We start from the raw sequence: 23,568 nt of genomic DNA on the forward strand, positions 1-23,568 counted from the left end.
GGCGTGTGTCAGGCATTCGTATTATGTGGCCTGTCCATCTCAGCTGGTGGTTGATGATGGTGGTGGCAAAGCTGTTGATGTTTGATTCCTCTACGGAGTTTTGCAAAAGCTCCGCTAGCATAGCAGATGCGATGGTGTACCTCGCTATCGATGTCTGTCCTTGAGGACAGATGACTTCCAAGGTAGGGAAGCTGGGCCACATTTTCAACGCTTACATCATCAATTGTTATTGTTGTTGTTGGTGGGGCTGCAGAGGAGTCAGGGAGGGCTGATGGAGAACCTTGTTCTTTTTTACGTTCATGGTCAAACACACACACTTACACACACACACACGCGCGCGCGCGTCAGAGGGTAGCACATTAGCGTCATGTTCGCTCATCAAGCTGTACAGGGGTTACAATCATAAAGAATTACGACAGAAACCCATTACATTACCTCCTCTCTCTCACACACACACACACAGCACCAGACCTATCATCCCACTTGGTGACTTTGATTGCAGCAACCACAAATCCAGCCGGGGCGGTGTTTATAGTGTGTAGTTGTCGCCTCAGTGCAACTTTAGAATGAAGGAGGTGGGCGTGGCACGGAGCGACATGAGTTCTAACTTTATAAAGAGCAGCCAAGCGCAATTAGTACTGTTTTTACACTCCGGCCCTGCTACCCAGCAGCCCCTGGCCTTTTCATGTAGGCAAAATGTAGGGGGAAAAAGGGAGGGGTGGGGGAGGGAAACCAGCCACGCTAGCTAATTGGGACCCACATCTGACACAGCCTCTGCACTGATGTCAGATCCCAGCCCAGATGTGACGTCGTGGGCAGATGAAAGAGTTTCATAGGCACGCTTTTTTTCCATCCACGGACACAAGGAGGTTTGATTCTACAATGAAGGGTTTAGTAGTAGAGAAGATTAAAGATTTGGGGATCATTTTAAGAATTTTAACACTGGACTCTCCGTCTTGAAACTGAATCACAATCCTAAGCGGAGGCAGATAAAAGAGGCCTGCTTCTGGGTTTCAGATGGCTTTTTTCAAAATGTTTGTTGTTGTTCGTTTTGAAGTTTTCTGTTGACGATAAGAGCACCCTCTGATCATAAGGCCTTATTATTGAACTACTCAGAAGGCTGCTCATTACAGCTATCTGATTAAAAAAAGAGCAAAACAAAAAAGCTGATTTGTGTTTCCATAGCAAAAGATAAACACACACTATCTCCATCCCAGTGGCTTTGTTTGCTTACTTTGCTTGCCTCCCCTCCTGTCTGTGTTGGAAGTGTCCCTTGAGGCTGACAGTGTCGTATTTGGGGCTTTAAAATCTTAACGCTCTCCTTCTTTGTTTTAATCCAAGGGCTATAAATCCTCTTGAATGCATTAGAAGCAGGGATTGGGATCTCTTACTGAGACGGTCAACAAGCCACTCAGCTACCAAGGAGCCAGAAAAGTGCATTCTCCATTGCTAGTTCACTGAAAGGGAATGTACAGGGTGAGAGTTCTACCATGGCTACCAGCGTAGATATATGCAAATATAGGACCAAAAATATTAGCACAATTAAAAGTCCAATACCAACATTCACTCCCAATGCAGGAAGTAGTGTGCTCTGCACAGGCATAAAGTAGAACATCTGACATTCAGTGCAATTTGCCTTTTTTACTAACTGTAACCACACTTTTTCCCCCAGCTTTACTGGATCTTTAGTTATCTATTCAAAGTGGTCATTTTAATAACATCATCATTGAACATGACCTTGAACATATTGTTGCAGAATCATCCAGTATTGACATGAAGTCAGTCACTTGTACTCACTTACGACGTTTCAGTCATTAGGTCATGTAAGAGCCCTCCTAAAGAGGGTCTCTTGGTCTATTGCAATACAGAACAATTTCCCTTCTCTAAACAACACTTTGGTAAAGCTTAAAATGTTTCTGTTAAAGGAAAATCATTCACATCTTTTGTCTTATTTTTGCAGCTGTCATCATTACTGTGGCTAACAATATTTGACAGCCAATTTACATTTAAATAATTCACATTTATAGTCTGTATGTAATTGCACAATTTGGATGTGGAATCATTGCTACAAAAGAGTTCAACGGGGCAAGAATAAGATGAAATGATCGCACGGGTTGGAACAAGTCCGTACTTTAATCGCATTATCTAAAGATAAAACCTAAAGCAAGCAAACCAGAAACGTTGGTCATAGTGCATCACATCACACAACAAATGAGTGGGTGTACAACTGTTACGTCTGGTAAGTCAAACCAGGAACCAGGGAGTCGGTATACAAAATCTAATGGACATTCACAATAGACAGACTGGGTATTAATTTATGTGTCGTTCTAGAGTGCACAAACAACATATTTTGCCATTTAATTTAGAGGACTTATGAATGAGATAAAGACAGCTTACTAATTGAAGGAAAAATCTGAATTCATAGAACGACAAATGCAGAAGTTCCATACATGGCACAAGGGCTCACTAAATGGTTTGATAAGTGTGAAAATGATGTGAATCAATGCTATGATCAGATCTCGACCCCGCTGAATACCTGAGGAAAATCTGTTTTCAAGGACTTGGTGAATCAATACCAAGGAGCACTGAAGCTGTTCTAGCAACACCTTACCAAGATACTTTTTGTTGGTCTGTCCTTTAATTTGTCACCCATCTGTATTTGGGTCAGACAAAGACAGTGTCAACAAAAGCTAAACATTATCAGCATCAACATAATGATATAAAAAAATAAGCAATTAACAATTAAAGTGATGATCTGAAAGCAACCAGAAGTCTGCTGTCCTCCCGACTCGACCTTTTACTTCTCACAACGGTCACATGGGGGCATACTTGAACCGACAGACTGCTCTTTCTCACCCACTCTGGCCTGTTGTGACACACACACACACATGCACACACACGCGCACATACGCCCTCACTCACAGAGGGCTCTGACATTCACTCTCACACAGGGAGACACCCCGTCTCTTTTGAAAATACACAATCACCATTCACTCTACAAAATCCACACACACCACGTCCTGTCTGCTTGGGTACACTCTATCAACACAAACACGCTCCCGCACACGCATGCTCAGACACACACACACACACACACACACACACACACACTCACACACACTTCACAGAGGGCCCCTCGACTTATTGCCTCTCCATTTGGCTGGTGCCATTTGTTCCACACGTTTTGTCGGTGACTGACGAAAACCTGCTCAGAGCTGGTGGTGCTGTGAGGCTACATGATGGAAGTGCTTGTCCTGACTTGTTGAAGACTTATGTCATGACCTTAGACTTTACTAAGGATTTATCTATCATGCAAGTAGTGCTTCTCAAACACCGGACACTTTGGTGAATCTACTGTAAGAACAGTGAAGCTTTGAGAGATTCAGCTTGCTCAGAATTTGATAACAAGGATTTTGAATTTATACTACTGTTGCAGTTACTGAGAGCATCTGTGCGTAACATGTCTGAAAGTCTGCCAGTAAAGGGGAAAACCATGTAAAAACAGCTTCTAGTCCATTTTCTGTTTGTCTAGTGTATACTCCCAAGTCTGGTGATAAAGATAAAAACGTTTTAATTTATCTGATGTAATGATATTTCCAGCAGTATAATAGCATATGGAAGTAAATTGGATCACTGATAAATATCATGTTGATTTAACTGATCTAGACCTAAAGCCTGTGAGTGGAAACACTTTTACACTCTTGCTCTGTCTCTTTCTGGTTCATGCTGTCACTTTCAGTTCAGTAAAAACTAGCCAAGAACTGCACATAAGGTTAATAGCCTAGCATCCTATTATGTACAACATCCACGTAGATATGTCACATATAAATATGCATACACATAGATATGTCACGTTTAAATGTGGGTGAGAGTCTAGCACAGCACTGTCCCCCCTCAAAAGTTATTCCCCACTGTTTGTCACAATGTCTGTTTGCCACTCGTTGATAAGAGCGCCATGGCATCGAACATAATGAGCCCAAAGCTCTGTGTGGAGACAGGATGCGATCACACATGTGTTTTATACTATACGCTGGTGTTGGCAAGGGAAGGATGGGCAGTTCTTTCATTGCTGACTGCTCATTTCTCAGCCTTTGTGTTTGCAAAATTTCTGAAGCCGCGCACTGAAGATATTGAGTTTGACTGAGTGAGAGCATGTGTGAGGAGGGGGGCTTGGAGAGTTTGCACAAGCAGTGACTGACACTGTTAGAGACTCTTCCTGGCCCCAATTGATTGTTTTGACTCTGTAGTGGCAGATTCTTGCAAATGGTATTAGGAGCAAGAGGAACCTGTTTTTTAACAGATAATCTGTCTCACGTACTACTGTCAGGATATGGTGACAGGTTCAGCAAATATGACAAGATGTTATTTTTAAAATAATTCCATACTGCAGTTTTATAGCCAGTTTTCTGTATCCTCACTCAGAAGTGCTCTTTGGATCTTCTGTATTGCCAAGTTTTTGCAACATTCTGAAACCGACTACACCCAGTCTCACCTTGCTTGTCACTTGTCAGTGGCAGGACACACTTTGCCCTGCTGAAATCATCACTGTGCCAAAAGGGATGGAAAGGCAGTATGATTTCAGAGAGGAGTGCACTCCACACCACATTTTTGAATCAGCAGCGGCACAGGTTGTATTCAGCACATCATCAGGAAATGTGGCTGCCTCTGTGCGATGAAGTGAAGTGCAATATTTTACTTTATTAATCTCTACAACTAAGACTCAAACTGGGAATGATTATGTACAACTGGGCTTTTTTGATTTAGTGAATGTTACATGGTCCAACCTTGTCCTGAGAGAGAATATTTCAGCTTTAATAAACACACTATGGGACACCCATGTATTACTACTATCTACTGTCAATCCTTGGTCTTATTTGCGGGTTAAAGTACTGCTGCAAGTGCATCCCTGAAAAACCACAAACCCCATTTCTGTCCCTCTCTTTTTGGTTATCTTTCTCTCTCAAAGCTTGTAAAAAAGCTACATTTATTGTTTTCTGTGTGTGCATATGCAGGCACTTGCAAGACCAATGAAACCATTTGATTATGCTTACACGAACTGGACAGACCACACACCAGCATGCACACAGGCCCATGTGGTGAACACACACACACACCTGAACCACACTTGACTCAGTGGGTGGTGGAGAACTCGCCAGATTTCACCTCTTTAAACAGTGAAGTTTAAATATGCAGCAAGGTGGAGAAGGGTGTGCTGTTTAATCTGGGGCTTAAAGAGTGAGAGTAAAGAATTGGCACTGTGATGAAGGCAAAACATGCTGGTGCCTTCACCACCCTCTTTTAAGTGTTTTAAAAGGTTTGCTCTACCTATTTATTTTGAGTTCTTACCTTAATCATTGTAAAATCTTAAAATATTAAAACAAATTTATTTAAATCTGATAAAATAACATTCACGTTACTGAAAAAAAAAACTGAGCTAAAAAGTGTATTCCTTCTAGGACATGTGACATCTTAAACTTAGTCTCACACAATATGTGTTTATAAGCAACTCATTTTCAATAGCTTTACACACTTGCAGTATTTATTTCCAGTATGTTTATATGGAAAAGCAGGCGTAAACACAGCCTTTCTGGAAAGCCCCAGTCAGCAAACCATGCGGAGCGATGAGAAGACTCCTGCACAGAAGACTGTATAGACTGAACCCAGTGACCCCTGGCTTGTACTGTCCCTGCCGTGCAAAGTATGCAGTCTCTCTTTGACCCGAGGTTATGTGTTTCAGGGCTTTTTTGTCCTTAAAGCAGAAAAACAAGGTGGTTTACTTTTTTGTCCTTAAAGCAGAAAAACAAGGTGGTTTGTACATATTTGTATAAAACAGGAATGTCTGTTATTCAGGTGTTTATTCGTACAAGACAAAAACAATAACAGGCTTAGTTTTACATTAAATTAAATGACCAAAATCTTACATTAAGTCTCACAAAAACAAAATTTACCCCAAACTAAAAGGCTGCACAGCCTTTGTAACTATTTGACAAATATAATAGTATTTTCAGGTTTAGTATGCTTTTTACAGTACTGAGAATAAATGCTGATTTTCTCTGTCTCTACAGCAATGTCACTGATGATGTGCTTACACCAGTCAAGAATAACATAATTCCTCCTCTAAAATGAAACGTTCCTGGTCAGACAGATGGGAGAAGAAAGTCAACCACAACTTGGCTTAGGATGCCAGCATGTCTTCACCATGTTTCCTCTTGTTTATTCATTCTTTTTTTCACAAGTGAATTAGATGAGATTTATTATTGCACTTAAATAATCAAATGATGCTGATTTTTCCCAGACTCTCTAGGAATGGCTCAGGGATCACAAGCAGGGTTCTGGGGGGTTGAAGGTAAAAAGGGGGATGAATTTGGGCGACGGTCAGGAAAGGGGGGTGCTCATGGTGTCTGGGAGCAGATGGCTTGCCTCTCCCTTTCTCTCTTATTGGTGACGTCCGCTGGGAATTGGAGAGGCCTTTAAGCATTCCTTTAGAGGCCATAGACAGATAAGTGAGTTATGCAGTTTGCCACCATCTGGGCTTAGACAGCGCCTGGCCTGCAGCTGACAAGTGCGTGAGTGTATGTGTATACTATAGTAATAGTAGTAGGTGGGTGAGGGGTGGCAGTGTGTTTCCATAGGGATATAGGTCCTATTGCTGGAGAAAGGTCTGTGCGTACACTCGCATTCTGCCCTCCTCCCCAGCAATGTGTCGTCATTGTAAACTCAGATGCCCACTTTGACAAAAAAATTTTTTGTTTCTTTCTTCTTGTCTGTGTCCTCCAGCACCCACCGTCATTGTCAACAAATTTCGGCCCATTCTTGTGCAGCTGACAGTGTCTTCATGGAACATAGCATCTGTTGTGAAACAGAGGGAGGGAGCGAGGGATGATGGCAGGAGACCATGTTAGGTTTGCCAATTTCCCTATTCCCATCGTTCAAGGCTTTGTGTGCATTGTAACATGCTGCGCTGCTCTGCCAATTCTGATCTGCGCTTGACCTGCTGCATATCTGCCTGTTGTTATCTGTGTTTAGGTCTTTTGTTTTACTCAGGGATAACACTGTGCAAATGCATCTGCGTGGACAGCTCTGGAGAATTTTCTAACTCTGCATTTTGTACCTGCCTTGTTACTTAAAAGTTTTTACCTATGACTCTTGTTGTAGTTCCAGTGAAGCTGCTGTCGCTACTGCTTCTAGCACCACAGCTTCTGCTACCACTACAACTTCCAGTGCAGTTGGGCCTACTGTTGATGAACACTTTGACGAGTAAACAGTTTTTCACTACACAATAAGCTATCTAGTCTTTAGTTAGTAGTAAGCCATTAATGCAAGTTTTTAGGGCTGAATGCTTTGCAGCCTCCTTCCATGCGATAAGGTTGGCAAAAAAGTAGATGGGAGGTGTCCATCATAATAAATTAAAGAGCCAAACAAAGCAAACTATATTAGCAGAAGCTATACACCAACTAAAGCAATCCTTTACTTAAATGTGAGCTCTCAGCAATATTTATCTTTTAAAGGATTCTACAGCAATTTAAAATGATGAAGAAGATTTGAAAAATAATGGTCACTAGTATAGGTTAAACTCCTGGAGTTAAACTGCTGGATTCTAGACTTTCTGAAATGCAACTCTTTATGCTGTTGGTAATTGCCCAACTTTTTATCCAATTAATTATTTCTAAAAACAATCTTTACAAAAAGAATTACGCAGATGATCAATAATAGTCAGAAGACACTGAATATTCACTTTCATTGCATTACAGTTTCAGTCATTTGCCAACAGTGTTAAAGGAGCTTCTTTAGTAAAATCCAAAACTCTATGAGTTTTGACACCCTCTGACTAACACCATGTGACAAAACATTTGGCCATTTTCATCTTTGTCAGGCATCTGTTGGCATTGTGATGCACTGATGGGGTACAGTGCCATCCCTATGAAGATAAGCTGCTGCTCAGCACCTCGATACATTGATTTCCATTCACACAATGCTGAATACCCACTGTGTACAAAACCCCAAAACACACACTGAGACAGTTTCCCTTCAGTCTCCCTCTCTCCTTTAAGTAGCCTACCGCCACATCACCTGCTTCTCTTTCCCTTCTCAGCAAACTATTCATCTTTTATCTATACATCCCTAAACATTTATGTGTGTGTTTTTTGTGTTGTGTGTGTGCACACATGCATGTGTGTGTCTGAGCAGGCCTTTCCTGCTGTGTAATTGCAAGCTGCGTATCAGCCCATTGGCATTGCCCTGCGTTCAGACTAAAAGATGTTGCTAATCCGCCAACAGAATACAGCAGGTCAAGCAGCCAGCAGCAGCTGAATTCAACCCCAGGACCGCAGCCACAAATTAAGACAGGCTGACAAGGCCCTGCGGCATTCTGGGTATTGTTGTGAGCTGCCAACAGGCCTCTAAAGCTTCTGGCCCTATGTGAAGGAACAGCCAAGGAAAGGTGAAGATTAATAGTGGCTTGGTGACCTGGGAGTACGGCTATTAATCTATATTGCCACCAGACACTTGGCCATAGTGCATGTCTTTATGTCTGTTGCAGGCACACACACACACACACACACACACACACATATATAGACAGCATCAGCACCATGTAAGAGTTCAAATGTAAAATCCAGATCAAACATTCTCGAAACAAAACATAAAGACTTTTGACATTTCAGCTTATCCTTGTCCGCTTTTCCCAATTCGCAAGTAGCTGTTTTTTCAAAATAAAGCAACCACTCCAGATCATCATGCTAGCAAACGCAAGCAGCTGAGGGCTAGCGGGCTGAACCCAAACTTTGCCACTCATTGGTGCTTTGCTGCCTGATGAATGATGGTCCTTTGTTGTGTGTCGCATAAAGACTGCCGTGGCCATCCCTTTTCATAGGACCTGGCGAGCAAATGTGAGGCGTGAATAGCATTAGTCCGAGTCAGCGCACCCATAGCTGGGTAGCCAGCCCTGAAAACACAGCCTGCTAGTCCTCCTCCCCAAGTTTTATGAGCCAGGATGATTGAAGGAGAAGAAAACTGCTCTGCCAATAGGAAGGGACAGGGAGGAGAGGAGTGAGGAGGAGAGGCGTCAGAGATGGATGGATGGACAGATAAAACAGAGACAGCAGCCGCTCAACAGAGGACTCACATCCCATACAAGAATGGAAGTGAAGGGGAACAGGTTTGGTTCAGAGGGACTGAAAAGCTTCCAGACAAAGGGAGAAAGGGTAAGAATGGAGGTGGAGGACTGTGGCTGTCAGGACTGGCGCTGGGATGGAGTTAGATCTCATTTCTCAAGTGTCATCGCACTATCTGTCTCTCCTCCTCTCTCCTCTCTGTCCAATTACAGCCACAATGAAGCAGGCCCCTTCCCACAGAGCTGCATATGGCTCTGTGGTTGTAAAGCAATCACTCCAGAGTGAAGCTATGCAGTTTTTGATAGGTACAGTATGTATGAAACAACAAGGGCCACAGTAGGTTGCTGTTTGACTGAACGTGAGCTGCTGCTTTGACATTGTGTCTCAACATGATTTCCTCTGAATGCTGACAGCCTATTGTGGACTAGAACCAACAGTGTAGGATTAAATCATCTGCTGTGAGCTTCAACATCAGCCTCAAAAAATGTTGTTGTTCGGTTTTCTTTCACTTTCTTTTTTAACTGACTTACAATAAGAAACCTGACTTTTAACAGAGAATTAAAGATTCAATTACAAAGTAATTTGCTAACAAGGCTGAGTACTTCAATTTGATGATACCATATAATTCTGAAACCAAAAGTTGCATGTTGCAGCTGCTTGAAATTTCGAATTTTATGAAAACTGCTATATGATAATATAGTGGAGCTATCCTATGAGAAAGTAAAGGGTGGTGATGGCGCAATGAATAAGACTATGCCTTTGGTGTAAGAGACCTGGGTTCAATCCCCCACTGTGACCCATCCACCAATGTGTGTGTCCCTGAGCAAGACACTTAACCACTAGTTGCTCCAGAGGCGTGCAACCTCTGATATATATTGCAATTCTAAGTCACTTTGGATAAAAGTGTCAGCTAAATGTAATGTAAAAAGTACATCACACTCAAATTTAAAAGCTTCTGTTTGGAAGTTTCTTCCACTTTCTGTAGCTTCTCTAAGCAATTGATTAAAGTAGAACAAGCTTCAGTGGCTGCACAGCACCTTTATGATGCTGGTGCTGATGCTGACATCTGTGTTGTGGAGGCATTCAATAATCACATAGCATCACTGGCTGTACTGGTGTGTCTTCTGTGGGAATGCAACGGAAAAAAACACACACTCGCGCACACACACCATATGTTGATGGTAATCAATTGATGGTGCCACTGAGGCAAGTGTTTGTGTAACTGCAACCCAGGATCAGCTACCGGAGCAATCAAACATCAGTGTCTGTCTCAAGGACACATTAACAGCTTGGAGGCTTGCTAACATGAAAGGTCCTTCAGCTGTGTTTGTGTGTGTGTGTGTGTGTGTGTGTGCTTGTTGCAAAAAAACCCAAATTGAAAGGTTTTTTTTTTCGTTGTCTCAGGCATTAGCATAATTTTTGTTAGTGTAATTTATCATTCAAGAGCTTTAACCTTTTTTTTTTAAACACCTGAAAACACTTTTCAATTTGGATGTTTCTGTGCTGGAATGGGGATGATGGGCACCAAATCTGGCGCCAGACCTCTTCATCTTTTCAGGCAGGGAGAACTGCCTTTAAGTGATGCTTTCCATTGGAAAAATATCCATCAGTCAATTAGTCCAGTATAGAGTGTGTGTGGGTGTGTGTGTGTGTGTAAAATATATATGCTTCTATTGTTGTCTTATTATTGTCCAAGTGTCATTCAGGAGACATTTATCTCAATCTGCCTTTATCAAAACAAATATCAAACCATTCCTCACTAATAACATCAGTAAGAGACACCAGAAACTATTTTAGGGTCAATATTGGACCAAATAATGTGTTAATTTTTTTAGTTTTTATTTTTTGCATTATGCATGCATCAATCTACCAAAGCTGTAGATCAATATTAAATCCTTTCTAATGCAAAGTCTGCAGACTTAATGCTCACTGTAGCTTTTATCTACTAAGGCAGTTTGCTGCCTGAAGAGTTAAAAGTAAGTAAAAATATTTTTTTGTTTATCAGATGTAATTTATAAGCTACTGTCCCGCATTTACAATAACAGGAAACTAAGGTTTAAAAGTAGGCCTAAAATTATCTCATTCTGTCAGTTTCAGGCTATTTTTTTCAGAAAAACAAAAGTTTTAACCCCAACACTTCGATCAGCTTTCTAATACAGTAAGCTGTACATTTTCGCTGTGGAGAAGCAGCCCAGACTAGACATTAAGCCGCTCGCTCCGTCACGTTGTGAAACATTGTAAGGGATTTGCTTTTCTTCTGGGCAGCGTTAAATCCGATCCCCTTGATGCGTGGGGAGAGCAAAGTGAATTAGAGATTGAGGTGGGAGGCTGATTAACCCCCCTATGCCTCCCCCTCCTCCTCCTCCCCCTCCTCCTCCTCCCCCTTCAAACCGAGACCAAAGTCGCGATGCAAAGAAAAGGAGGAGACAGAAAGAAGATATTTGAAAAGCTGCCACGAGTTCCCTGTCACACCGCCTCCTGCGTGGATTGAGCCGTGCGCTTTGTTGTCCACAGGCATGAATACTGAGTGGATGTAAAGAGAAAAAGACTCAGGAGACGGGGAAAAACAGAAACATTGAGGCCCGTCTGCATCTAGAAGAACCCACACCAAAAATAACTTGTAGGCCTAGTAATAATAGGCTACTGGAACTCTCCTATGCCTCGTTACCCTAATATTTTTTTTTTTATTATCAACATTGCTATTATTATTATATTATAATCCTATAATAGCCTATGCTAATAAGACATTGTGTTGCCTAAGATAATATTTTTAGGACTCAATCAATGAAATTGAATAGTGTTTAGTGTTCTTTAGGCATTTTATTTTCAGCTGTATCGCTATTATTTATCCCTCTATTTAACAGGCAACAGGTGTTTTTCTGTGACCATGTTTTTGGTAATTTTAAACCCCTGTAATATTCCATGAGGACCTCTACCTGTGCTGTTATAATTGTGCCATAGTTTCAATTCTGAGACACACACACACACACACACACACACACACAAAGAAAGAAACACACAAACAACATATCCCTCCTCCGGATACAATCACCTTTATGCAAACACGTGAGTCTCTGTCTGCCCACTTAACTCTGGAGTGGAGGGGGGTAGGGTGATGAGGGTGTGTGTGTGCGTGTGTGTGTGTCGGGGGGGGGGGGGGGGGGGGGGGGGCACAGGTGTCCAACAATCCAACAAACACTCCCTCCCCCACACTATCCCCAAAACACCCCCTGCACACAAACACACACACACAGCAAGTACTTTGCCATTGACCGCACTAAGGTCAGGGCGCAAACCTCAAGGCAAAAAAAAGAGAGAAACAACCTGGAATAACTTACGATTTTGATTAACTGTCTCAAGTCTTTATTGTAGTGCATTACTCGTGAATTAAGAGGCTTGTGCAAGAAAAGCACCAAAGATAGATAGATAAAAGAGGCATTTTGGTGACTTTAGGTGCGTAAAGTAGTAGCTCAACAGGCCTCAGCAAGAGGGAGTACTTTGCTTCATTCCGCATTGTTTCACGGCAATAACTCCCGTTCATTTTAGAGACTCTATGAGCTGAATATTGATAATGTGAACCTGAATTTATCATGTGATTTAACAAAAATGTTAAGATTAAGATTTTAAGTCTATTAGTTAGAAAATCAGACATGCAGAGTTAGATTGTTTGCGCAAATATTCCTGGATATTTTGGTCTACAACAACTAAACACACTCAGACGTGAATTCAGGCCTCCATTCGTCACGCTAGGCCTATAGGTTAAAAAAAGAAGTATGTTGGGTGGAGGGGGGTAAAGGGGGTCAGGGAGCTTTAACTCGGTGACAAAGCCTCATTTGCAGGTCAATGCGATGGCACACTCGCCTCTCCTCTCCATCCAACTCGTCTTTGTTCCCTGTCGCCTGCGCCGATGCCAGATGGTCATGGAAAATGCTAATTCCCCTTGGCTGATTTTCCTCCTTTTTATATTTAATTGCAGTCTTTGCAGACTGACGTTAATTGTGTGTTTTGAGAGGAAAATGTGATTTAAGTTTTTTTTGTCTCTGAAATTATATTTATAGGTGCTACATTTGTATGAAGCTTCAAAGCCACTGTAGGCCTACATGTCAAAGTGGCTGCATTTAAGTCATTTGCCACTTCAATAAACAATACATTAAACATTTTGGAGGAACTACTGTTGCATTTTACTGAGCACTGACAAGATTTTATAAGCAGCCTATGTGAATAATTATTAAAGATAGAATTAACAGACTCAGCAAAGAGCACACAGAGGAGGCATTGTGTGCATGCTATATAATTTTACATATATATTTATTTAACTTAACTTCTCTTCTCATTACACTAATGTAAACAATCGAATAGACTTTGATTTAGACTTCAAACACACTTTGATCACTCACTTGCACATTTTGCAAAACAAAAACTGTTTGAATTTAATTTTTATCTGAGAACTAAACATGATGTAAATCATTTAACGGAATTTTAAATGATCTAATTCAAAATAAAATAAAAATAAAACTTTGTACATTTACTGAAAATTTGGAAGTTCTATACAAATAAACTTTACTTACTTACAGAAAAAGTATTTCAGTATTTATTGGATATTCACATCAATCTCTTCTCACCTACTAAATGTTCAACTACATTTTTATTGTAACTGCAAATAGCAGAACACAGTAACAATACATATATATTATACAGTAGATGTATACATTTTGAAGCTTAATTTAACTAAGTGATTAAAGCAAATATAATGTGATTAAGATTTCACTGATGACTGAGAAAAATAAAACTGTGGATGAGAATTAAAGGTCGGGTAGGAGGCTGGAGGGCCCATGAGGTTGATCCTCTCCATCAGCAGCTGGTTGTGTAATTATATTCTCTTGTAGTGGGCTTGTTAATGAGGTCTGTATGTTAGCCCTCATCTCTTTCCCTTATGTCCATCATATGTACAAAAGAGCTGAATTAAGTTATAATTGCAAATTGGTTATAACATTTTCAAGGAAGACAATTCACACTGTCCATCCAGTCACAAAATATTCAGGCCTCGGCTCAGAAGCTTAGAATATATGTGTCAATTATCACTTATTATGCATGGACAGTCTGATTAAAGTGAATCACTGTTTAAAATAGGCCTACAACTAGAATTTTTTTTTCTGTTTAAAGAGAAGCTTACAGAGGCCTTAACCTTTGACCTCCTCTGCAATGGCTCAAATTCAATACCTTTGTGATAAAACGAATGCGATATTAAGTTCTTTTTATTAGGACAACTTTTATATAGTTGCACAGCTGTAGACAAATAAAGGAAGATGACCCCTTTAACTCTGAGGGGGGACTTGAACCCCTGAATGTGTCTAGTCTCCAACATACAGGGGACTTCATCAAAGTAACACATGAACAGCTGTTGTCTTTAACATGTAAACTATTGAGAATTTAAAACTACACTGAATGGTCTAGCAGCTCCCCGCGGGCATATGGGCGTTAATTAGCTGGATATAGCCATAGATTAATTATAATATTTTTTTCGCCCATCCGTATCAATAGAGCAGCCAGACAAAGTGTCCTTTGTTCTCTGATGCAGGACATTCTGTGGCTGACTGAATGGGTCTTGGCTATGTCTACATGGATTTGCCATATGGCAACAAAAAGGAAAGAATGGAGCCAGAGAGCGCTTTGTGTTGGAAATCAGAACAAGCCCGTCAGAGCTTATGGCTGCATAGAGCTGACAAAGTCACTCTGGCCATCAAAAGTCTCCATTTTCATCAAAACATCAATGTCAGACAGTCGAAACGATCCAAACAAATGGAGAAACGTGTGGACAATTATGAAATGCACCTTTGTTTTCTGCGCACTGACAGGCAGCCCAGGCCCCGCGCGCAGACACTGCTGCTTTTGGCTTCTTTCAATTAAGGCTAAACTTGCAAGTATGACCTGTTGAATGGTTTGTTTCAATAGACTAGGACAATTACAATACTAGTAGTTTTCTTTTTCCAGCTCTGGCAGGTGGCCTCCACGCCCGGTGTATCCACGACGGGGTAAACAGTGTGTGTGTGAGTGGGTCTTTAGAGGGCTTGTTGAGTGCGGGTGGATGTGGGAGTGTCTTCGTGGCGGACAAAGCGGGGATCCAAAGGCAGCTGCTGCTTCTTTAGAGGGGCGAAAGGGTCTTTAAATCCCAGCCTATACCCTGCAGCTGCCATGCTCCACGTCTGAATGCGTTTCCCCTCCGCAAGGTATATGAGGCCATAGAGGCAGACAGATAGGCCTACAGGCGCTGCTTATTGAAAAGTAATGTACCTGCTTCCCCGGGAGGGGGGCGCTTGTTTGTGGTGCTTATTTTGCATTCTTTGCTGCCACACTTGTGTGAAACATCAAATCATCTCTAAAGGTAGACCTACTATTAATCTAATCTACAACCAATAAGGAGACTGCGGCCAGCTTCTGTTGAAAATAAAAATGCAGTCCTAAATAAAAACAGGAACCGAGAACACACGAGTCTCTTATCTCAGTTTCAAGACTAATTTGACTCACAACCAGTTTCAAAACATCCCTAAACCAAACAACTGGACAAAAACACCAACAAATCAGCTTTAAGGTTGAAGTGAAAAATATTTTATTCTCATCTTTTGCAAGACATAATTAGGGCACTTATATGAAAACACAAATTAACGGCTCAGAAACACAAAGAAACCTATTTTTTTCAAGTGTTGACTACTATGGGGAAGCTACATGATTGCAAAAACATCACAATACAAAATGGAAATAATAAAATAAAATAAAATTAGAAACATGCCCTTTGGCTAAATCAACAAGGCATTTAACAAATATAAAAGAAACATAAATAAATTATAAGTTAGAATAGTCTTAAAAATATACATTTACAGAAACAGAACAGAAATAAACATTTATAAGCTATTGTCTCTATAAAGCTGTACACTTTAGGCCAGTGTAGACAATTCTTTTAAAGTAATTTAGGATTGCACAGATGTTAAAACATTTAACACTGTCGAGTGGCTGTATGCAAAAGCAACAATGAATGCTACATTTGTACTGGATAAGTAATCCGATAATTTTTCTCTTTCCACTCCCTCCCCCCCAAACCGTTCAGTCCTGAGAGTCTGGTCCGGTGTTCAGGCTGCGCTCCGCCGGGTCTCACCGAGCCGCAGCAGCGGGCCGGTCCCGTTTTCTCTTCTCCAGGCATTTAAGAAGTAGGGAGAAACATTCTCCCCTCCGTCATCGAAATGCGATGGGAAATAGTGCAAAACCACCTGGGGAAGGAATACAGCACGATAAGTTTTCCGAAGAAAGACGCGAGTCAGCTTTCTGAGGAAACAGGAGACGTAACCTCAGCAGGCGTCACCCTTTAACCCATGCCTTTTCCCGCCACATCGTGACGCACATTCCCCTCCCCCAACCACTGGTGTTACTACAGCCAGGCTACTACACTACTACTGCGATTTCACCACCACCCCAAACTCACCCCACCCCCTTCCATATGATAGTGCCTGGGCTTTCTGACAAACGTAATCATTTACAATTAACACAGGAAAGCCAAAACAGAAATAAAAAGTTAGCCTACAATGCAGCCACCGGGCTTAAGGCTGAACTCTTAATAATTAATAACAGTTTGAACATTTCAGGTGTTATATTATAGGGATCATAGTAGACTAGAATTAACGTTTGAAGCGCTTGAACACTTTAGAAAATAGTACGATAAATCTTCTTACCTTCAACGGATTCTCTTCCGTGGAGTTTGTTCCAATGGGATTGGAGACTTGGAGTGATGGCAGGCGCCCATATCATTCGATTTTCTATCAGCAGCCCTCTTTCGTTTCACGAAGAAGTCTGCGGGAACGAAGAAAACCAGTTAAGATACATAAATCTTCTTGGGCTGAAATGACGCACGGAGAGAGAGCGACAGACACGGGAATGATGTGATAGTCTACAGGACACAAGCCTCAAGCCAAGAGCACACACAACCTAAACGTGAGATTTAAAATGATTTATATTTACCTGTGATGTGTGTGTTGTTGTCAGTAGTGGCCGTCCTCTTGCGCCTAACACACGGGACCTGTCTGTGAGTCGGCCTCCCTGAGTTGAGCTTGTCTGTGCGGTTCTCCTGGTTGACCTCAGCTGGGGAGGGAGTGCTGGTGCTCTCGGGCAAGGCCAAGCGCTCCTGTACATCCACGAGAGGGATCTCCTGGGGAGCAGAGTCCGAGGAAGGCATCTTCTTGACGGGCGTCGCCGGCACCCTGGTCCTGTCGTTCTGTACAGAGTCCTGGTAAAACACCGGGGTCTTATCCACGGGCACCTCTTGCCACTCGTAATCCCCATCCAGCGGGGTGCTGGTCTCGAAATTAAAGTTCCATCTCTGTTGGTCCAGCTCGGAAATCTCCCGCAACTTGGTTTTCATCTCCCGGCTCAGTTCGTCGTGATCTACCGGCCCGAAGAGGTTGCGGCAGACGCTCGTGCGTCTGTGGAGAGGGAAGGTCCTCCTGGCCACCAGCCTCTCCAGCGCGCTGCTCGATAACTGAACGTTAGACATCTCCAAAATCTTTCCAACAAAGCCCAAAAAATGTAAAGATGCCCGATTTGGCTGATTGATCCCCGATGAGAGAGTAGGATATCAGGTGTTGTTGTTGTTGTTGTTGTTGTGCTTTAAATGTGCGTGAGAGAGTTTGTTTCTTTCTCCTCGCTCGCCCGTCTCTCTCCACCACACAGCTCGGTTTAAATGTACCTTCTTAGTGAGATGTGGCGTATATAACCTCCCAACAACTCGTCTGCCACCTCGGGCGACTTTCTCATTGGTTGCCTTAAGTCCGAGTCCAACCCTCTTCAAAAAACACGCACCACCCCCACCCCAATTTCCCATCGGCCCCTGGTGGCCATTTGGCTGTGCGCCGAGCAAAGCGCAGCGTTCTGATTTTTCTCCTGGAGTGTCAAACCCTGTGATAACAGGGAGCGGACTTCCCCCGATGTCAGCGTCAAACTGTTGGAGCTGCACTTTTCGGTCGCCTGTGGGCACTCACACAAGCGGCTGGTAGTTGTGCATCTATTACCGGACACGTTTTTTCCTTTCTCCCCACAAGTGTTCTTCGCTCCGCTGTGTAGTGCGTCCCTCAATTAACTAGTAGGGGATCGATCGTATTATGTTTTATAAAAACACACAGCCTGACGGCTGTAAGTGGGCTACAGATAAAAACGAATGTACACGGGAAGACTATAAGGTGAAATTCTCTGTCCGACAATGACCCCTTAACGTCACTGCACACATAGGCTATAGGCCTACAGCAACTCCCTGTCGCAACACACACTCTGATTTTCTCTCTGACCTAGCCTACGAGCGAACTCAGGTTACATTGTATCTTCTCTCACCCGTCCGCAAGGATTTTGCTCTGAGAGCTGCTTTGGTTTTTACGCACATGAGCAAAGTATACAACTGTATGGGAAGACCTGGTCATACACATTGTTTTAAACCCAGCTGAGCAGTTTTCAACTCTATAAACGAAGCAACACAACTCTTCAGAAGATGTAAAGGCTTTCTTTGTGTAACTGATTACACCACTGCATGTTGTACAGAGATAACTGTAATCCAGCTAAGTAGTGAATTACAACCCCCTACATTTCAACAACAAAGATGTTCAGTTTCACCATGGAAGAGTAAGGTTATGCACAAAGGTGTAAATCACTGTAGCAGTGACACAATCTGTCACAGTGACTGTCATCACTGATGTGGGTCTGCGCGTATGGAGGCTTGAAGGATTATTATGGGTTAGGTAGGTTATTCAGCATTGGTCATCATTTATTTATTTAGTTTGTACATTCAGTCCATTGGGGGTGACTTGCTATAACATTCCTTAATACCAGAACAATACTATAAATAACTTTGAGCGTTGACAGTGTCTACAGTCTCCAGTCTGCTGTCCTTGGATCCAAACAGTCGGGAGAGACAGACAACGCCTTTGCAGTGGCTAGTAGGTGCATAGCGACCCTTAGTGGTTCCAAAAGGTACTGCAATAGGAGTTAACCGCACACATGCAGCAAAATGAAAGGCAATAAAACCCCCCAAAATGGAACATATAGTTTTGTTATTTGTGTAAGTGGACAGTAGCACTTAAACTCGTATTTCCAAATGCAAATGTGCAAATGGAGTATGTCATATGGAGTTGGAATAAACACGTTTTTATTTGTAATATATTACTATTCAAGACTTAAATTCATTTACACCTAAGAATGAGTGAGCAGGTCAGTTGCCAGTTTCTCAAAGTGAAAAACTTTTACTCTCATGTGACACAGTGATGTCACATGAGAGTCACCTGGGTCAACAAGGCACTTTTGACATTAGAGAGTTGCTAGTTGCTAGAGTCCTATGGATTTAAGTGTGAGACCACCTGGGGAGGGGTGTCAGGATGGCATTGTAGGCAGCAACCTGCCTGAATGATTCACCCGTTCCACCAAAGGTCAGGTGCTCTCTGTAAGTGATGTCCCTTCACCAGGTGATGTTCTGTCCCATGTCGGGTTGGACATGTGATTCAGCTATAATGATGCTAAAAACCATACCATATATTTAGGCAGTAAGCAGCAGCTGGACACACACAAAAGGACCCATTGTAAGTGATCAATGAGTGATGAAAAAGGTTTCCAAATTTTTCTAAATAGTAAAAACATTCTCTGCAACCAAATAATGGATAAGGGCTGACACGTTATAGTTTATTGGCTATTTGGTTTGGTTACTAAAAAAAACATCTGATGTGATTGCCTTTCAAAAAAATGTCTTTATTGTTGTAGTACTTCTGATAATAAAAAATGACAAGATTAAGTTGTTAATCTCTTAAGTTGATTGGTGATTGGTGATTGGTGATTGGTGATTGGAGCCACACCTGATGATCATTGTCATCATTTTGGCTCTGTTGGGAAAGATGAAAACAAAAAACCTTCCCTTTCTGTGACTAAGGCAGGCAGAAGTCTCTATGTGTTGTATGTTGGCTCCCTCTAATGGTGAAAGATAGCTAGGCTACTTACTAAAATGTGGCCTTTGTTTATTAACTTAATTTAAAGCTGTAGCCTATCTCCATGCAGAGAAGGTCAATTCACTTGCATAAACAATTAAATAAAGCATTCACTTTTACCTCCATTAATATTCTCTGTAATCAATAAAGTGGATAAACATTACGTTATTGAGTGGATGACAGACCACAATGATCAACAGCTTCAGTTCATCAGTACTGTTCATGGGTGTGCTTTTGCTCTGATAAAAATCTATGCCTGAACAGAAAATGATCTTACTTGTCAAACTGTATAACTCATTTTCGAACTGCTCACTGATTTCCTTTGAGAAGTTGGAGGAAGACTTCTGCTCCTCAGGTGCACAGTACATTCGACAGCGTTCTTTTATGTCTTCTTCTTTAAACATACACACAACACACACACTCCAGCGGCATAATTTGCTTTTTGATAGACTACCCTGAGGACTAAATGCAAGTTCTCCAGATTCCTGTGTCAATAGCAGACAAAAACAGAACAGTGTGTATTTTAAGTTGATGTCTTAGATCCTCTGAATGTCATGCAGGTACTTTCAAGGAGCCAATAAATCACTGACACAAGAGAACGTTTGAATGTAAAGTTAAATTAAATTCAAATGGAACATTATGTTGGAGCTCCACAGCAGGTATTTTTGGCTTGAATTGTACTTCTTTTTATGCCATGTGATGTTTTATTTCCAATAATATTGTATGTATGGTTTATATGATACTAAAAAATCTAAACGAGTAATGAATATGCATATTGTCCTCTGCTAGACCCTACAGAAAGATTAAAGAGAAAAGAGAGATCTTTAATTGCAGTATTTAACTTAACTACAAGAGACTTCAAGAGATGTGTTTTGCTGCCGTGGTTGGATGTAAGTTTTATACCTAAAGGATTTTACTGAAAAGCCACTTTGAGGGTCTTGCTATACCCCCACCCCCACCTAAACCACTCACCTGAAGAAACGCATCCATTTGATGTTAGAGGGTTGCAGGCATCACCACAGGGCCCTTTAGAAAGAGGATCAATGGTCATTTGATCCCCCACCCACATGAGACACCTAAACTGTTTCCTCAGCATGCTGCCTTTAAGCTTGAAGTTGGCCATTGTTTGACACACCCGGATGGAGTGATTTCCTGGACGAGTTAGCCACTGTTTCCTACCTAATGATCCACTCCGCCAAATTCTGCATGTATTTCCTAAGCTCATCAGACCTTTCAGAAATATATAATTTAACAACTTTAACTTATACAAACACAGTTGTTTCATTATGTCTTCCTGTAGGATGGAACCTCAGCTGTGCAGAGAGCAGAAACAGAGAGAAAACTGATGAATCTACAGTGTAAGCTCAGTTGATTATAGAATACATACAATAATGGTGACATTTGTAATATTTTTACTTTACTTTATAAACCTGCATCCATGTGTGTTGATTTAAAGCAAAGTGTATGTGGGTGTGTATGTTTAAAGAAGAAGACATAAAAGAACGCCGTCAAACCTGAGGAGCAGACGTCTTCCTCCAACGTCTCAAAGTAAATCAGTGAGCAGTTTGAAACTGAATTATACCATGTGACAAGTAATATCATTTTCTGTTCAGGGATATATTCGGGATCCATGTCTGTTGATTTAAAGCAAAGTCTAAGCAAAGCAGTTGTTTCAGTGCATGTTTAATGTTTAATTTTACCACAGCCCTCCAGCTATTTTTGTGTGCCCTCTTTTATTAAATAATACTCTAGTCTGGATGTATTGATTTAGACACATTTAGACTTTGTGGACATCTATAGTTTTACTTTTTAAACCTTGACACTTAGGCTAGATGGCAGCTGTTCACCATTGCTTTTATTTACTGTAGTTATTTTTTCCTCATTAAAAATAGAACAGAAAAAGCATCTTCCAGAAGTTGTTATATCACCAAAGGAAACCCAGTGTGAAATATAACCACAACAAAGTCTGTTATTTTTGTAGGATAAACCACTCAAGAATGTTATAAAGTCAAAAAAACTCAAATAAAAAAAATTTAATAGAACGTTTACAGAAGCAAAGATCTAAATTGAAAGCACTGACGAGAAGACAGCTGTCTGGATTGCACCTATAACTCCTTTGAAGATAAGACCTTTATGTTTTGTCTTTCTGTCCCTAGATTCGAATTCTCTCTCTCCAATATGTATCATTTTGTATGTCACTTTATACATTATTTAGCTGCATTTTATATATAAAATATCTGTTTTCTTGGAAGCTTTGTTGTTTTTGAATTTCATTGTAATTTGGGGATTTAAAGAGCTACATGTTATGCCCTGAATCAGAGAGAATGTCAGTATATCAAAAGAATATTCTTTGTTGATGAACAATAAATGTCGTCAAAGAAAAAGTATCACTCAGTAGTTTTTGTTTTTGAATGCTAATTGGCCATGCAGTAAAACATTATAGTTCAGACAAATACTTAAAGCCTTGGGCGACTCCTGCCATTCATTTACCCTTACAATTACAAAACCTCTGTCCTCACAGTTTATGACCTACAGTGGCTGTTATGGTTCTCAGACCACAGTGGGCCTCAGCCAGCCTGCAGAGAATGTTGCCTTTGGCTGTGGGTAGGTTTACTATAGGTCAATCTTTTCACACATGCGCTTTCTCCACGTTTCCACTTCAGGGGACATTACATTAACTTATTTCCTGGAGACTTACCTAAACCTTAACCATAAAAACTACTTGCTTAACCGTAACCCTAACCATAACCTAAACCTAATATTAACCTAACCTTGAACCAAGTCTTCATCATAAAATTTAATCATTTACATTATGGGGACTTATCTTATTGTGGGCTTTTGTCTCCAAAAGAAAAAGGCATCCCCACAATATGACTGTGTAAACAAAAAAAGCACTTGAATCCTACAAAAGCAGCAATGTCAAATTTTATTGTTGAATTCAAAATGGCACTTATGTACAGCCATATTAGCAATAAATGCAACTCATCTATAACTAAAAAAGTATTTTGAATAATGGTTCCCTTCAGTATTAAGTTGATAAATGTAACTACTATGCTTGTTAATTAACAATCAATTATAAGACATCTTTGAATGCAAAACCTTGGCAAACTACCAAAAGGCCCCAGATAAATGTAGAAGAGTAAAAAGTACAACACCTTCCTTGATGCATTTCAGTAGAAGTATAAAGTCTTATAAAATGATAATAATTACGTACAGAGGAGAGATTTCTCTTTACCTCTGGCCTAGAGTCCCCAATTCTGTTTACACAAAAGAGAGAGAGATAAGGGTGGTTTTACCATGTGTTGTCAGCAGAGCGATTTTTCCCATCTTGAAACTGAAGTCTCGAGGATAATCTTCTGAATGGATCTTTGACAAGACAAACTTGGTGATGCAGCCTAAGCAAAGGTTGTAATTGCCTAACAGTGACTGCTTGGAAAGCTCCTCAAATCTTC

The 23,568-nt window shown here is 41.1% G+C and overlaps 1 protein-coding gene across 1 annotated transcript; it reads right to left on the bottom strand.

Moving 5' to 3' along the window:
• Window positions 1–15,696: 15,696 nt before the first annotated feature.
• LOC123961895 (cyclin-dependent kinase inhibitor 1C-like) lies at window positions 15,697–17,825 on the bottom strand. Its single transcript, XM_046037679.1, has 3 exons — window positions 17,121–17,825; window positions 16,835–16,952; window positions 15,697–16,375 (listed from the first exon to the last, which is right to left on the bottom strand). The coding sequence occupies exons 1-2, from the start codon at window positions 17,650–17,652 to the stop codon at window positions 16,837–16,839; spliced, it is 648 nt and encodes a 215-aa protein (XP_045893635.1). The 5' UTR covers window positions 17,653–17,825; the 3' UTR covers window positions 15,697–16,375; window positions 16,835–16,836.
• Between the last annotated feature and the right edge of the window lie 5,743 nt (window positions 17,826–23,568).

The sequence above is a fragment of the Micropterus dolomieu genome, linkage group LG22 (assembly GCF_021292245.1).
Source record: "Micropterus dolomieu isolate WLL.071019.BEF.003 ecotype Adirondacks linkage group LG22, ASM2129224v1, whole genome shotgun sequence".
NCBI lineage: Eukaryota > Metazoa > Chordata > Actinopteri > Centrarchiformes > Centrarchidae > Micropterus > Micropterus dolomieu.

What these genes read in the sequence shown, in the direction of transcription:
- LOC123961895 (XM_046037679.1), bottom strand. Translation starts at nt 17,652, where the DNA reads ATGTCTAACGTTCAGTTATCGAGCAGCGCGCTGGAGAGGCTGGTGGCC. An exon ending in CAACAACACACACATCACAG is followed by an intron (nt 16,953 to 17,120) that starts GTAAATATAAAT and finishes TCGTTCCCGCAG; the next exon opens with ACTTCTTCGTGAAACGAAAG.